We start from the raw sequence: 16,962 nt of genomic DNA, 5'->3' as shown, positions 1-16,962 counted from the left end.
GCTATGCAAAATCTCAAATCTACCTTATCCCATTTCAAGTAGACTGTTGTCAGGTGAGGCGTTTGTGTTGTGTCATCATCCAGTGATGTGTTGCAGACAGCAACCACTTCACTCTCAGCCTCACTTTCATCTTTAGCTTCTTTGATCTGCCAGTCTCTCTCTTTGGTGCTAGTTATCCCAAGGGGCTGGCTCATCCTCCCTCTTCCATTTATGACTGAGACCCACGTTGACCTCACCGAGTTAACTGTGTCTATGTGTGCAGAGTCAAGCATTCACAGTGCTAACAGTTGACAAAATATGTGGCTGCCCTTTAACAGATATCCTTGGTGATAATGAAGCAAATGGCGTAGGATATCAGAGTTGACTTGCTAGCTGCTAACGTTACATTGTAACAGGTGGCATTACTGGAAGAGATCACCGCATACACAAAAAAACATTGCATTCAGTTCACTAGCGATTACTGGTAGGCTGACTGATTAAAGAGAAGGCACTACAGTTAACTGCGAGACGTTGGTTTTAATTTGTGAGAAGTTAACGTTAGCTAGCTTCCAACATCACAGAGACAGCGTGTCAGTGCGGTTATCTGACAGGCAAGATAGCATGTAAACCGAATAAAATAGGGGGGGTGAAAGAAAAGACACGGAACAATATTGTCATCTTATAATTTAAATCAGTTTACACATTGTCTACTGTGGCTTTAACCACTCGCACTGATAGCTAACTAGCTCGCTGTATTATACATGGCATGACTGCATCAACAACCTCTGCACTCACTAACGCTACTCTGCTACTAGCCATGCTGCTAGTTCTGCTCGCACGTTAAAAACAAGACAGCCCTACCCAGTTCAAATATCTTACCCAATTCCTTCGCATTGCCGTATGAAAAGGTTTACCATTTCGATTCAACGACACACTGCAATTGATGTCGAGGAGAATGTCTTGTGTTTTTTTAGGAAATCGGAAGTTTCATTCGCGGAATAAAATGGCTCCTGCTGATATGTTCGGATAAATTTGGTGACGTAATCAGTAGTCAAACGGAAGCTTTGCGTTGCCTCGCCTGCATTCAAGACACAGGGGGCGCTCGAGTCTTCAACTTAGATGGCAAATCATTCTACACCCCATAAGTGTATAAATACATGTTTATCGTTGGCAGCATTATATCATATAACTCTGAGCGAACAAAGAATTACAAATCATGAAGCACTTTGAGTCCGTATGTAGAGCCAATGTTCAATACCTGAATATTTTAATATAGAGCCCTAGTCTAGTTCTGACAAACAGTATAAAAATGTTTAATTATCAACATTATCAGACAATTCATTCATCATAATAAATCCTAGTATTTAAACACTGCATTGTTGAGTAAGAGCTTGTAACTAAGCATTTCCCTGGGCAGTATTAATATATGTTGTAGGTTTGGAGGGCCGCACTGAAAATGTGTTATATTTCCTTGCTGTCAAAACTGGAATTTTTGATGGTTTAGTTTCTATTTGGTTTTAGTCATTTGAAAGTATATTGACTTCGTTCCTCCCACACATTTATTTGATTGTTTTTATGAAACCACCCACAGACCGGATGTTTCACACTCGATTTAAAACACTTTCTGCTTACTGACTCCTCTGTATCCGCAGTGTTCCACTACAGTACTGCAAGTATCAAATCCAACAGCAGATCCTAAATATAATTCAGCTCATGTAAGCAAAACATCCATTTACATATTCAAAGATTTACAAAGTCAAAGTTGGATAACAAAATTCAAACACAACACAATTGAGTTCAGTCCATACACAAGGCACAGTTCCTTCCATAGTCTTTCTAAAAGTCAAACCTGAGCATAGCTGATATCACATATCAGCATCTGTTCCTTTAAAGTGTATGACTATTTACTTTTCTGTGCAGGGGCAGGGATGTCCACAGTATTATGCAGGAACTCATAGAGCGACTTCCCATTGCCAGCATGCCCCAGAATCTGTGCTAGCCTTTCCTGGCTTAGTTTGGCTAGGTGTGCCAGGCTATCTGCGTGTTTAACCAGAGCCCTGTAGTTCTTCGCATTAACCCCTGGCATCCGAAGCAGGAAGTCGTATGGCCCAGGGTTGAAGAGGTCAGCTGACTCTGCCACCGTGTCCGACTCGGCAGTGATGGCCTGGGCCGCGGCGGCATCCGGCTCGGGTCGACCTTTCTTCAGCTCCTGGAAAAGTTCTGCGGTGGCGTGTGGGGAGGGGCACCAAAGGATCCTGAGGCGGGGGAAGTGCAGGGTGAGGAGGGTCAGCTTGGAGGTGACGTCGTTAGCTGAGATCTCCTGGCGGAAGTCGGTGCGGGCCACCAGGGAAAAGGGCTTGGCCGAGTCGAACTCGATCAGCAGGACGGGCTTCCGGTAGTACCGTGTCATGGACAGGCACTGGGTGTAGAGGCGTCCGCTCTGAAGCGAGCCAATCAGGTCACTGACGCTCTTGCGCTCCACGCAGGTGTCGGCAGTGAGGATGTAATCGCCCACCTCCAGGGTGACAGGCTCGATGTCCAGGCCGCGTCGGTGGAGGAGGGAAGGGAGCTCACTGCGGAACTCACGCATGTCCACAATCACACGGGACGGCTCCTTGGGCTGCTCCTGGCCCCCTGATTGGAGAGACATGACATGACATGAAATTACATCAACAAATCAAGTGATGGATTGTAAGACATAAGCCGCCCACAGTGTAATAAATCAGATGCAATTTAATCACATCACTTACCCGCTTTGCGTGTGTTGGTAGTAGAGTAAGCAGGCTCCTGACTCCTGCTCAGATCCAGGTTGGTGTCTTCTCTTCCCTCTCTCTCCTCAGGAACTACCATAGTGGCCTTCTCCCTGCACTCACACACACACAGACACCCAGTCAGTCAGCACAGCTCACAAACTAACACATGGTATGGAAACTGAAGGATGATCATAATATAATGCAGCAGATGTCTGACCTGATGAGGTGTTCAAAGGCTTGTTTCTCTTTAGCCAGACCAGTCAAGTACCTCTGCTCCTCAGTGGAGCCACCATAGATCAGAAAGTACACCCTGAGAGGAGGAGGAAATGCTTCATGAGTGACTTCATCTGGGAAAAAAACAACATGTAATTCAGAAGATCTGTGTAAAATGAATAAGGGGATAAAGGTTTTGTTTGATTACCTCAGTGGTTTCCCCGGTCTGGAGGCTTTGTAAATCTCCAGCTGACGAACAAAGCTGAGCTCGGCGTCATAAAGCACCACAAAACTGGGCTCCACCTCGTGCAGTACCCGCGTCAGACTGTAGGGGTCAGTGCAACCTCTCAGAGGGTGGATAACAGTCAATGGCTCTTTCAGAACACCGTAGTAGGCGTTAGACGACAAGTCTAACTTTAGCTCCTCCTCCTCCTTTTCCAACAGGCCTCCCTCATCCCCACTGCTGCCCATCACTTCTCCCTCATCCCCCTCTCTGTTGCCAACCATTTGAGTCAGGGTCAGAGACGGCCTATTTTTACTCTTTGAGTTTGGCTTGGTTGCCGCCTTCCCTTTGGCTTTTTTTCCTTTGGTCTCTTTCTCAGGCTGTTGTTTCCTGGCCCAACTCTGGCCCTGTTGTTTGTGTGCGTCTGGGTCGAACAGGGCATCTCTTTTGCCAATGGTGCGAGCGTAGAGTCTATTGAGTAGGGAGTCTGAGCCACGACTGATGTACTCATGAAGTTGAGCACAGGTTCTGTCATCACTGGCACAGATCAAGACGTGGCCTGGGGAATCAGACAAAGAATAGTGAGACTCACCACCTAGGACTGAACAGTTTACCAACGCATGTCATAGCTTTGGTAGGAATATGTTACGCTTTCTGTGTCCATATACAATACTTTATCTATATTGTAATCTGCTAGTGGCTGACCTGGTTTGAGTTCAGAGCTCTTGTTCTCCTTCTCTATCTCCTGCAGCACCTCTGTCAGAGCCTCCCACTTTGGGTTCTGCTCCAGCACCAGCACCCTCTTCACCTCTGGGGCAGACACACAAACATCATTTTCTTCAACTCCAGAAAGCATCACATAAAATTGTATTGTTCGCATACACATTTTTTGCAGATGTTATCGTTGATGTAGCGAAATGTTCAAGCTCTTCCTCTGAAAGAAGTAGAATTACATATAATATAGCCATAGAGATTGTGCTTGAATGTATATTTTGAGAGCAGTTAGTTACCTGAAGTGCTTTGTTGTTTTTCTGTGTCAGCTCCCACCTTGAGTTTCTTCTTGGACTCAGGAATGCAGTACACCCGACTCCTGGCGTTAATAAACATGGAGGTGCTGGAGTCCAGAAACAACCACCCTGTTGAAATGAACCACAGTCAAGTGACATTTTTCCTTGAATCAGCATCTAGGGCTGCCGAACATAATGGAAGGGGAAACACAGAGACCTTTATATGATAGCTCTCCAATGAAACTAATGCAGTTAGCTATTCATATTATCTTACTCTCCAAGGACAGTTATTACAACTTCTTACCAGAGTTGCTTCCAAAGTTTTTCTGGCTGGAGCGGAGTGACTCGAGGAGGTTGAGGAAGGTGACACAGTCGTACTGGGTGAGGTAGAGCAGCAGGGTACGTAAGATCTTCAGGTCCTGGACCAAAGACTTGGTCTTGGCTCCCAGCTGGTGCCACAGAGGGTCCAGGTAGTGACGGATGGTCTGGGGGTCAAACAGGCACAACCAACAGGAATATGAGAGAAAATCTGTAAGTGGTCAATAGAGTACAGTGGATGCCTTGATTTAAGTAACGCCTGGAGTAGAGGTCGACCGATTAATCAGAATGGCCGATTCATTCGGCCGATTTCAAGTTTTCATAATCGGTCATCGGCATTTTTGGACACCGATTATGGCCGATTACATTGCACTCCATGAGAAGACTGCGTGGCAGGCTGACTACCTGTTATGCGAGTGCAGCAAGGAGCCAAGGTAAGTTGCTAGCTAGCAGTAAACGTATCATATCATAATCACTAGTTAACTACACATGGTTGATGATATTACTAGTTTATCTAGCTTGTCCTGCGTTGCATATAATCGATGCGGTGCCTGTTAATTTATCATTGAATCATAGCCTACTTTGCCAAATGGGTGATGATTTAACAAGCTCATTCGCGAAGAAAGCACTGTGTACCTAACCATAAGCATCAATGCCTTTCTTAAAATCAATACACAAGTATACATTTTTAAACCTGAAAATGTAGTTAATATTGCCTGCTAAAATTAATTTCTTTTAACTAGGGAAATTCTGTGCAGGAAGAGACAGAATTGTACATAAATATGACATAACGTTGAAGGTTGTGCAATGTAACAGAAATATTTAGACTTAGGGGTGCCACCCGTTAGATAAAATACGGAACGGTTTCGTATTTCACTGAAAGAATAAACGTTTTGTTTTTGAAATGATAGTTTCCGGATTTGACCATGTTAATGACCTAAGGCTCGTATTTCTGTGTGTTATTATATTAGAATTAAGTCTATGATTTTATATTTGATAGAGCAGTCTGACTGAGCGGTGGTAGTTAGCAGCACGCTCGTAAGCACTCATTCAAACAGCACTTTCCTGCATTTGCCAGCAGCTCTTCGCTGTGCTTCAAGCATTGCGCTGTTTATGACTTCAAGCCTATCAACTCCCGAGATTAGGCTGGCAATACTATAGTGTCTATAAGAACATCCAATAGTCAAAGGTATATGAAATACAAATGGTATAGAGAGAAATAGTCCTATAATTCCTACAATAACTACAACTTAAAATTTCTTACCTGGGAATATTGAAGACTCGTGTTAAAAAGAACCACCAGCTTTCATATGTTCTCATGTTCTGAGCAAGGAACTTAAACGTGAGCTTTTTTACATGGCAAATATTGCACTTTTACTTTCTTCTCCAACACTTTGTTTTTGCATTATTTAAACCAAATTGAACATGTTTCATTATTTATTTGAGACTAAATTTAATTTATTGATGTATTATATTAAGTTAAAATAAAAGTGATCATTCAGTATTGTTGTAATTGTCATTATTACAAATATATATATAAAAATCGGCCGATTAGTTGGTATCGGCTTTTTTTGGTCCTCCAATAATCGGTATCAGGGTTGATAAATCATAATCGGTTGAACTCTAGTCTGGAGACGAGCAGTGTGCAGTCATATTTTTATATCACTGGCGCTAATATGAAGAACAATAAATGTACATTCACATTGAGTTGTGTTATGCATACAATGGTTATTGCTGAACTGCAAGAAGTTGTAGTTAGTTTACTCCAGTGGGTATTGATGCTTAATTCCTATGTAACTAACAAGTCTGACCTTTTCGAAGGCATTCCCAAGGGTATTCTCCAGGGAGAGGTCCTCTGCCTCCAGCGTGGGGTTGTAGCGCTTCAGCTCCTTCAGACAGGCGTTCATGATGTCCAGGACAGAGCTCTGGATGGCCCTCATGGCTGGGGTCAGAGACACATGCAGCTCCACCACCTCTGGCTTGTGTCTGTCCAAAACCGAGTTCACTGACGCCTGGAACCTGAGAGAGGCGGGGAGACAGAGAGAGAAAAAGAGAGAGAGGTGGCAGCAGAAAGAGAGAACTATCCATCATCATCAATAATCCAAGAAGGTACCACACAAAGGAGTAAAAAAGTAAATAAAACGGTCTCCCCCACCCACCTGGGCCAGAGGAAAAGTTTCTTGACGAAGAGGTTCCTCATGACTCTCTCCACCTGACAGAAGCCTGAGGAGAAGGATGTGGCCTTGTCTGTGAAGGCCTTGATGAAGCCTGTCTTATTCTTCTGTCTAAACAGTCTCAAGATGAAGGCTTCCTGGCAAGACTCAATTATCTTATGAGCCCGGTACACCAGTATACCTGGGGAAAACAGAGAAAGTTGTGGGTCGATGTCAATAAATAAAGTGAAGCAGCACAAACAGAGAAAGGATAGTGCTTAGACAGAGAGAGCAATATGAGTGTCCTTTTGAGCAACTACATCTTAGGGCATTGTTTTCACACATCCCAGTCTGATTTGTATCCAGGACCATTTGGTACCATTATCCATACTAATATAACATAACTGGTAGGTAAAAACTCTAGTTTTGCCTACACTATAAACTGACCAGAGATGAGGTGTGCAGGTATCCTGTCAGTGAGGAAGTCCACCACTAGGATACGGCTGGTGACAAACAGGACCCCTCCCTGTGTATAAACTTCGTAGCGCTCTGTACTCTGAACATCACTGGTCACTGTCCGGGGCAGGTGGCTCACTCCCTCAGCTCGCAGCTGCTCTGTGAAGAACTCCTAGCAGAGGAAATAGAAGCACAAATAGGAACATGGGTTATTGGTTACTGTTACAAACTTTCTACATAGAAAGACACGTAACGTTGTTCAAACTTCACCTAGAGTTCGATTCAAGCAAGATCTGCAACCAAGGGGGGGTCCATCCTAGCTGAAGCCCTCCTGATGCAACCTTGAAAGTCAAGCAGGTGATGTCAAGTAGCCACCTATAATCGTTGTGTAACGTTGCCCCCTCCTGAACTGGGCCCCTGACCATTCGTTCCCCTAGCACCGCTATTATTCACCCACCTGCTCGGGCGTGGTAGTGTTCAGCAGCAGCACTAGACTCCCCTCCTCGGAGTACACCCGCATGAACTGCAGCAGGATGCGGTCTATCCCCATGCCCTCCGCAGTCACCAGCAGCCCGTCCGAGCCAAACAAACTCAGGAACATCTCCGTCTCAAATTCAAGTAGTTGACCAGCCATCTCCCTCCGTGTACTGTGAGTTGTTGTCAGTAATAATGTTGGTCAGTCAGTCAGACAATATAGCTTGAATGCTATCTAGCTTGCTAGCTATTCAACATGGTTGTACTCTGCAAGAACGAGTCGGTAAAGAAAATACATTTAACTTGTTTGCTAACTAAAACTGCTTTCGGTATACCTGCATATCATCAGTTGTAAGAAAATAACCACAAGTGCATACACTAGGAGTTATTCGGAGCTTCATTGTATTAGCCTGCACATCCCACCAATGTTTTGGAAATCGCATATCCGGTCACGTAACGGTGAAGCGGGAAGAAGCGACAGGATTCTTAGCGCCATCTGCTGTAGTGGAATAGTAACTGTATACAGTAGGAATATGTACAATATGTACATCATACATACTGGACATGTACTGCACAGGATGCTAGTGAGAGGAGGACGGCTCATAAATGTCTTGGATGGAGTAAATGGATTGGTATTAAACTCATGGAAACCACGTGTTTGATGTGTTTGATACCATCCCATTCATTTCGTTCAAGCAATTGCGATGAGCCTGTCCTCCATAATTAAGGTACCACCAGCCACCTGTGATGTACTGTATAACCCAACTTATTATCATGCATAGTGTCCACCAGGGGATTTTGAGAGCCAGCAGGGAAATGCAATCAGGTGACAAAATCTACAATATTTACCACTAACAAAACACTAATGATTCCTCTGGGGAGGCATAGGGAACACAGCAGTGAAAAGACCATGACAAGGTAGAGTGGTTGCATAAGTGTGTGTATGTTGTGCTGCTAAATTGTACCCAGCTGGACTATGTTCTATGTCCTGCCAACCCACGTTTCTCCATAATCAGTGAAGAGGCAGTGTGTAATCGTAGCTCAGAATAGGACAGGCTTGTAAATGACACTGGAGGAGGAGGAGAAGGAGTAGGGGAGGGTTCTGTCTGCTTCAGACAGCACACACACACACACACAGCTCCCGCTCTTCCAACCCTGGCTCTCCTAGTCAGATGGAGATGTTGTTGACATGACTCACCTCAGAACTGTAGCTATAACACTGTGACCTGCATTTACATGCTTTAATATTTACATTTGTACCGGTATTCACATTTTGGTGCATTTCCGATCTAGAGCCATGCATACTGTGAGACCTACAGAGAAGGATATTCTCAGAACAGTCAGTTTGTTTCACCTTCCCCATAAAATATGGGTAAGTAGCTGTGAAGCACTTCCACTTACCAACACAGAAAGAGATAGTTCCTTTCTCTTGTTGTTCTTAAAGTGAAAAGTGTGGCCACAGAGAATAAACTTAGGCAGGTGGTGAGGCTTAAACCATGCTTGTGGAATACCTCAATGGAACACAGGCATCAATGTTTCAATAGGTTCATCTCCATGGTGCAGTCAAACATATGATCCTCCAGGGTAAATAAACTGCTGCCTGGCTGTGCCCTAAAAGTCTGTTACATCACTGTCATTGTGGGTCCCTTCTAGCAGGAGATCCTTCTCTAGCACGACATCACTGTCGTTGTGGGTCCCTCCTAGCAGGAGATCCTTCTCTAGCACGACATCACTGTCATTGTGGGTCCCTTCTAGCAGGAGATCCTTCTCTAGCACGACATCACTGTCATTGTGGGTCCCTTCTAGCAGGAGATCTTCTCGACATCACTGTCATTGTGGGTCCCTTCTAGCAGGAGATCCTTCTCTAGCACGACATCACTGTCATTGTGGGTCCCTTCTAGCAGGAGATCTTCTCTAGCACGACATCACTGTCATTGTGGGTCCCTTCTAGCAGGAGATCTTCTCTAGCACGACATCACTGTCATTGTGGGTCCCTTCTAGCAGGAGATCTTCTCTAGCACGACATCACTGTCATTATGGGTCCCTTCTAGCAGGAGATCTTCTCTAGCACGACATCACTGTCATTGTGGGTCCCTTCTAGCAGGAGATCTTCTCTAGCACGACATCACTGAACTTCAGTCAACTTCAGTCAGCAGTTAACCTGGAAACTAAAGGGAATATCACTCCATTTCATCACTGTTCAGTGTTGATTCCAGGTCATACAGCAGCAGGCAATGTAAGCAATGTGTACAGAAAGCATACAGTATGTAAAGTAAGAGACGTCATGCCCTGTTCCAGAATGGCCTTTAGAGAGCACTAGAGCACTGTTTTACTGTTGCTCAATCTCCATAGTTCTCTATTCTACTGCTTTGTTCCGCGATGTACTGTAGAACTCATCTAATGTTTACAGTCTGAACTTCTCTAAAAACCCTTTTCCTGTTCTGAGGATGTATTCAAGTGTGTAATGTCAAACATGACGAGACTTGATGAGGGTTTGATGAGAGCAAAAAGTGATTAGGATTAAAGAGACAGAAAGACTAGGGGAAACTAGGCAGCTGCTCACATCTTGATTACGTTTCCCTTCCTGTTTCATGAAGTGGGATCAAATGATCCATCCTATCACATCCATTTTCCACTCATATTTATCTCCCTACAGGATGAGTAAAAAAAAATACTATTTGTCAGCTCGTACCTTGCAGTTTCCTGACATCATTACTGGTTGTGTGGCAGTGTAAATGACACGGGAACAGCTTAAAATGCAGGCTGGAGGGGGAAGTAAGATGATATTTAATGATGACTAGAGAGAGGGGGGGGAAGAGAGAGAGACAGAGAGATGGAGTAAACAGCAGCAGCTCTCCCCTCCAACCCTTATTAGGAAGGTCGCAGCTGTGGGAGGCGGCTAAAACGAGTGTCTACTGCTCTACAAGTCTGATAACTGTATGGTCTTCAGAACTGGCTAGTTTTTATAGGGCATTTTACATTATTTCTTCAAAATATGACTGCAAGACATCTAAAACGGGTGTCTGAAAATGGGTTTGTCCCAAATGGCTCCCTATTCCCTATATAGTGCACTACTTTTGACCGGGATTGATAGGTCTCTGGTCAAACAGTGCCCTATATAGGGAATAGCGTACCATTTTGAGGACTGTTACAACTGTATTGCCTCCAGATCTGTCTAGTTATTATAAGGCATTATGGCTAATGCCTGGGGAATATTTAGGTTTCTTCATGTATAGTACCTGTGAAGAAATGGATCATCGGATGTCATTTCTATGAGAGCAACAGAGAAGGAGAGATGTGTAGGTCTTGAATAGCAGAGCATTGTTATATAAAGGAACCAAAATATACTGGGCTACTTACAGTAGATGTTTCATGTAGAGAGAGAGAGAGAGAGAGAGAGAGAGAGAGAGAGAGAGAGAGAGAGAGCTAAAAAAGAAAAATAGGACAGAAGATTTAGACTTTTCAAGCAGCCCACTTTTTCAGGGCACAGTGACATACAGTATCAAGCACATTGACTCTCCCTCTCTGATTCAACAATGGTAGCCTACAAACCAAAAACAAGTCCCTATAATTCATTCATTGAGCTTATTGCTTTCTCTGTACACTAAAATATAGATGAGGAGAAAAGCATATTGGCAGAGTTAGGCTGCTCAAACAAGTCAATCCAAGTTAATTTCTTTGTTTATGTAAACAGGAGCTGATTACCAAAAAATATATATACTTACTTTTCAAGGGCTACCATTTGCACATATACAGTACCAGTCAAAAGTTTGGACACACCTACTCATTCAAGTGTTTTTCTTTATTCTTACCATTTTCTACATTGTAGAATAATAGTGAAGACATCAAAACGAGGAAATAACACAAATGGAATCATATAGTAAGCAAAAAACGTGTTAAACTAAACTAAATATATTTTATATTTGAGATTCTTCAATGTAGCCACCCTTTGCCTTTGCCTTGATGACAGCTTTGCACACTCTTGGCATTCTCTCAACCAGCTTCATGAGATCACCTGGAATGCATTTCAATTAACAGGTGTGCCTTGTTAAAAGTTAATCAGTTGTGTTGTGACATGGTTAGGGTGGTATACAGAAGATAGCCCTATTTGGTAAAAGACCAAGTCCATATTGTAATGAAACAGCAGGTAGCAGGTCTCGAACCCTCGACCTTCTAGCCCGAGGTCCGGCGCGCTATCGACTGTGACGCAAAAGCTTGCTCGCTCCCGCGCTTATAAACCCAGGGTTGTTACACTACTCCCTCCTTTCAAAGAGCGCGCCCTCGCGCTAGCCTGCGGCTCTACGTCTTACAGGAACGCGCTCACCGGCCAAGCACACGCACTGTCGTGGATGCAAGGTCCGATCCCACTTCTGACACCATGAAATAATGAAATAATGAAACAGCAGGGAGCAGGTCTCGAACCCTCGACCTTTGAGCCCGAGATCCGGCGCGCTATCGACTGTGCCGCAAAAGCATGCTCGTGTGGCAGAGCCGATTTCCGCGCTTATAAACCCAGGGTCGTTACAATATTATGGCAAGAACATCTCAAATAAGCAAAGAGAAACGACAGTCCATCATTACTTTAAAACATGAAGGTCAGTCAGAGTGATGGAGTGCTACATCAGATGACCTGGCCTACAGGACCGCAGAGTGAAGGAAAAGCAGGCAACAAGTGCTCAGCATATGTGGGAACTCCTTCAAGACTGTTGGAAAAGCAAGCTGGTTGAGAGAATGCTAAGAGTGTGCAAAGCTGTCATCAAGGCAAAGGGTGGCTACTTTGAAGAATCTCAAATATAAAATATATTTTGTTTAGTTCAACACTTTTTTGGTTACTACATGATTCCATATGTGTTATTTCATTGTTTTGATGTCTTTGATGAGTAGGTGTGTCCAAACTTTGACTGGTACTGTATATGCAAATGGTAGCCCTTGAATCCCTGTGACAAACTAAAATAAAACATCTTACGAAAAGAAGCATCCTCATGGTCAAGACAAATGCATGAAAACAGGAGAGAGAGAAAAGGGAGGGAAGAGAAATGTCCATTAAACCAAATGTATGGCTTTTATAAGAGGCATGAAAAAGCTTCTCCCCTGTCACATCCAGTTTAGCAAATCTGTGTGACAGTGAATGGCAGTAAGGAGAATGAAATATGGTGTTTGGAGGCATAGAATAGGGGAGAGAAAGAAAAACCAGCCGGGAAAAAAAGAATATACATATAGTGAGTATTGAAATACTGCAGTGATGGGACTAATCAGAAAGCATATTGTATGAATAATTCAGTAAGGCTTGCCAGATACGAGACAGAGAGACAGACAGACACACAGACACACAGAGAGATGGCGAGACAGACAGAAAAAGAGACAAGAGTGGGGAGGTTTGGAGGGTGTTTGCAGTGATGGATTACAGGGGAGCCACTTTACACACTACAGTTTGTCAATGACTCTTTACAATGGGGGAGAGTGTGTGTGGTGGGGATGAGGGTGAGGCAAGACGCTCAGGGAGAGTATCAGGGAACATTTACATATTTCCACAGTCACTCTCCTCTCACCACGAATCACCCAGCTCTAGGAAAATGTTGAATGTGTGTTTCAACTTGGGTCCCTATGTCGCCTCTGTTTGGACCCATTTTATAACAAAGCTGCCTTTTGAAAATCAAACCCTATCATGTAGGAGAAGATTGAAGAGGCAGAGAACAATAGCCCTTCCGCCCCTCCTTCTCTTCTCTCTCCTTCCTTCCCCCAGATATCCTCATTTTGTCCTTTGCCTCCTCACTTCTGCCCCATTACTGGTTTTAATAACCATCCAGAGATTCTAAAGGAGACCATACAGGGACAGAAAAATCCTCTGACGGAACTCGGAATGAATCTCCAGAATGATGGAATCATTCCACAGCTCTGAGTTGGAACACAGAACTGACTGACTAGGGTTCCAACCCAACAAGGGAAGCTCCTGCTAATATCTGTGGCATATTTTTTGCGTAACATACTATATAAAACCCCACAACACAGCATGTTAAATCCCAGATAGCTGTCAAGCGGCTGATACACAATGAGTCAAAGGCTAAGGAGGATTTAAAACATTAGTATTCCTGGGTAATTCCACTTAATCCAAACACTAACATTACAGTATGAAGGTAAATCTAATTGAAGAGGGGAGCCAGGGCTGATGTATCCAGTGTGGGAAAAGATAGTGTGATTAATTAGCATTGTTGAAGGGATTGCTTGATGAACAGTGAGAGGGATTTATTTCTAAATGTGTGCTGTACATCTTTATTGAATAGTTAACCTCATCTGTGGACTTGCATTAAATAAGCATATTTGATTGGATTTCTGTTTTTAATCATGCTACTATTTCTGCTTCTATTTCTGCTCGTTCAATTAGTAATATGGAGGAATTCATTGTCAGTGTCAGCATGCCAAGCACATGCAATCATGTGTAAAAACACCATAGATGGAGGGGAACGTGGGAGAATTAAAGAGACAGAGCACCATAAAGGACGACAGGTGAGACTGCCTGATTGGCTACATTACAACACAGTGTTTTCTTTCACGTCTTCAACGTGAGCCGCTGCCTTCCGTCTCGTTACTCTATCTCATGGCGAATACATGTGGTTTATTTCTTTCATTTTCCCCCCTTCTCAATTTAATAGTATTATTTGAAATAATAATTTCCCCTTGGAGGCCTGGGGGAGACATCTTAGCGATGTGCCGCACGTCAGCTACTCTTCATTTCAGTGTGTTCCCCTCTGCATCTCAGCTAATGTTCCCCACAGTTTATTGCTTTCTGAAATAGCTCCATTAGTGTCAAAAGAAGCCTATAGTAATGGCATGCAGATGGGCTGACGACTCAGCAAGCTGGCCATGTGTTGAGCAGAGATGACTGACAGATTTAGAAAAACAAACCTCGGCTACCTGTTCCGTTTCTGTGTTTTTTATTCCCCTGAGGAAGAATACAGTTAATAGAGTTTAAGAGTTCATAACTGCAAAACCAACGGCTGTAGGGCTATTGAAGCTGCAGTCTATACAAGACTGGGGAAAGTCGTGACAGTTTGTTAGGCTAGTTGAAATGGCAAAGACAAGACACCCATCCAATTTCCATAAATCAGTCACAAAGAGCAAACCAGTGAAAAATCTCAAATAAAATAAATACAATTTGTTATTGAAACTAAGTAAACAGGTGGTTGTTTGGCAAGAAAAAAGTTGTTATAACTTGCTGTTAAAAAGCCCCACTGACTTTCAAAGAGTGGGAGTCCAGTCAGTGGTGTGAAAGATGACAACGTGTTAAACGCTACTCAGCCTTCTGTTCCCAGGCCAGACGAACTGAACAAACACGGAACATTCTTCAGGCACAGAACTGTGTTGCTGAGACTTTTGGTGCAAGGTGAGTGGCAGGTCTTCATTTCAAACTCACACCCTTCTCCCTTGATGCCTACTCCTGTTTATCCACAACTAGACAGCCCTTTATCCATACATATATGGGAACCTCACAAATAGTTACCTATTTTTACTACTCAGACAGGGAGCAGAAAGTGACAGTGGAAAACTGTTTACAGTGCGAAGCTCCGACGCCCCTCGGCAAATGGAATGTGTTTTTTTCTGCTGCCCTTCATCCCACTCCTGAGTCTAGGAGGAGATGGGGATGATCAGGCATGTCAGAGAGGCAATGTTTACCTCACTGTGGTGTGTGTGTGTGTGTGTCAGTGTGTCATACTGTACGTGCTGCAGGGGGGCGATGACACACTGAATTACAGCTTACACGGAGGAGGCCAACAACCCACCCAGACAGATGAAGTCATAGAGTTTAAACTCCCTGTGTGTGTGTACGTATGTGTGTTCTCTCCCTGTCAGTTGTGTTCATGCCCACCGGCGGCAATCAGCCCTGGAACTGCACTGTGACAATTCAGAGGAAGTAGAGGGAAGGAAATAATGGAAAACGCTAACACCTCTCCTGCTGCAACATCACTTTGGTACAGTACACTCACCAGACCGTTTATTAGGTACACCCAACTAGTACCGGGTCGGACCCGCCTTTGCCTCCAGATCAGCCTGAAGTTTTCTGGGGGAATGTATTATTGTTTGTTTGTCGCACCATTCTGGCGAAATCCTAGACACTGTTGTGTGTGAAAAGTCCAGGAGGGCGGCCATTTCTGATTCTGGATCCGGCGTTCCTGGCACCGACAATCATGCCACGCTCAAAGTTGCTTAGGTCACTCGTTTTGCCCATTCTAATGTTCAATCAAACAGTAACTGAATGCCTCGATGCCTGTCTGCCTGCTTTATATAGCAAGCCACGGCCATGTGACTCACTGTCTGTAGGAACGATCCATTTTCGTGAACGGGGTGGTGTACCAAATAAACTGGCTAGTGAGTGTATGTCTTCAGCCTGCAAACTGTGTTTTAGTACAGAATTTGTCCAGAGATATGAAGAGCTTTAATTAATAGTTACATTGTTTTATGGTTCCACACTATACACATAATTAAAAAGGCAGGGTGGCGAGGGGCTGGTGGGGGTAGAGGTGAGGGCTCTGTGGTCCCCAGATGGTGCACTCTCTGTGGGCATGGGGCCAGTGGGGTGGAGGGTGGCTCCCTAGTACCGGGCCATGATTGGATACGCTGTGTCTAATCTATACTAAACAAAAACATAAATGCAACATGTAATGTGTTGGTCCCATGTTTCATGAGCTGAAATAAAATCCCAGACATTTTCTATATGCAAAAAAAGCTTATTTCTCTCACATTTTGCAAACAAATTTGTTTATATCCCTGTTAGTGAACATTTCTCCTTTGCCAAGATAATCCATCCACCTGACAGGTGTGGCATATCAAGAAGCTGATTAAACATCATGATCATTGCACAGGTGCACTTTGTGCTGGGGACAACAAAAGGTCACTTTAAAATGTGCAGTTTTTCACACAACAGAATGCCACCGATGTCTCAAGTTTTAAGGGAGTGTGCAATTGGCATGCTGACTGCAGGAATGTCCAGCAGAGCGGTTGCCAGAGAATTGAATGTTCATTTCTCTACCATAAGCTACTTTCAACGTTTTAGAGAATTTGGCAGTACGTCCAACCGGCCTCGCAACCACAGACCACGTGTAACCACGCCAGACCAGGACCTCCACATCCGGCTTCTTCACCCGGGGGATCGTCTGAGACCAGCCACCCTGACAGCTGATGAAACTGTGGGTTTGCACAACCGAATAATTTCTGCACAAACTGTCAGAAACTGTCTCAGGGAAGCTCATTTGCTGATGTGAACGTTGTAAACAGAGTGCCCCATGGTGGCGGTAATGAGCAGGCATTAGCTATGGACAACGAACACAATTGCCTTTTATCGATGTCTATTTGAAATCACAGAGATACCGTGATGAGATCCTGAGGCCCAT

General features: G+C 44.0%; 1 protein-coding gene and 1 long non-coding RNA gene across 3 annotated transcripts; both read right to left on the bottom strand.

Annotated features, from left to right (window-relative positions):
* Nucleotides 1-1,218: 1,218 nt before the first annotated feature.
* Nucleotides 1,219-8,026, bottom strand: ercc4 (excision repair cross-complementation group 4). Of its 2 annotated transcripts, XM_029685039.2 has the most exons (12): nucleotides 7,912-8,021; nucleotides 7,560-7,749; nucleotides 7,094-7,274; nucleotides 6,653-6,848; nucleotides 6,305-6,512; nucleotides 4,480-4,660; nucleotides 4,179-4,304; nucleotides 3,874-3,978; nucleotides 3,154-3,727; nucleotides 2,950-3,042; nucleotides 2,730-2,842; nucleotides 1,219-2,613 (listed from the first exon to the last, which is right to left on the bottom strand). In XM_029685039.2, exons 1-12 carry the CDS (start codon nucleotides 7,920-7,922, stop codon nucleotides 1,880-1,882), a joined length of 2,712 nt encoding a protein of 903 aa, XP_029540899.2. In that variant the 5' UTR covers nucleotides 7,923-8,021; the 3' UTR covers nucleotides 1,219-1,879. The 2 variants fall into 2 exon arrangements, with proteins under 2 accessions (XP_029540899.2, XP_029540900.2); XM_029685040.2 differs by having other exon boundaries at nucleotides 7,560-8,026.
* A 762-nt stretch (nucleotides 8,027-8,788) lies between these two features.
* Nucleotides 8,789-10,350, bottom strand: LOC115144589 (uncharacterized). Its single transcript, XR_003865839.2, has 2 exons — nucleotides 10,269-10,350; nucleotides 8,789-9,744 (listed from the first exon to the last, which is right to left on the bottom strand). It is a non-coding gene; the product is annotated as an uncharacterized LOC115144589 (long non-coding RNA).
* Nucleotides 10,351-16,962: the final 6,612 nt, after the last annotated feature.

This window comes from Oncorhynchus nerka, linkage group LG16, assembly GCF_034236695.1.
Source record: "Oncorhynchus nerka isolate Pitt River linkage group LG16, Oner_Uvic_2.0, whole genome shotgun sequence".
Lineage (NCBI taxonomy): Eukaryota > Metazoa > Chordata > Actinopteri > Salmoniformes > Salmonidae > Oncorhynchus > Oncorhynchus nerka.
The sequence above is the reverse complement of the archived record's forward strand: the minus strand, read 5'-3'. Positions and strand labels throughout refer to the sequence as shown.

Coding starts and splice junctions, on each gene's coding strand:
- ercc4 (XM_029685039.2), bottom strand. Junction 4,305..4,479: donor AAACTTTGGAAGCAACTCTG/GTAAGAAGTTGT, acceptor TCATTTCAACAG/GGTGGTTGTTTCTGGACTCC. Junction 2,614..2,729: donor TACCAACACACGCAAAGCGG/GTAAGTGATGTG, acceptor CTCTCCAATCAG/GGGGCCAGGAGCAGCCCAAG.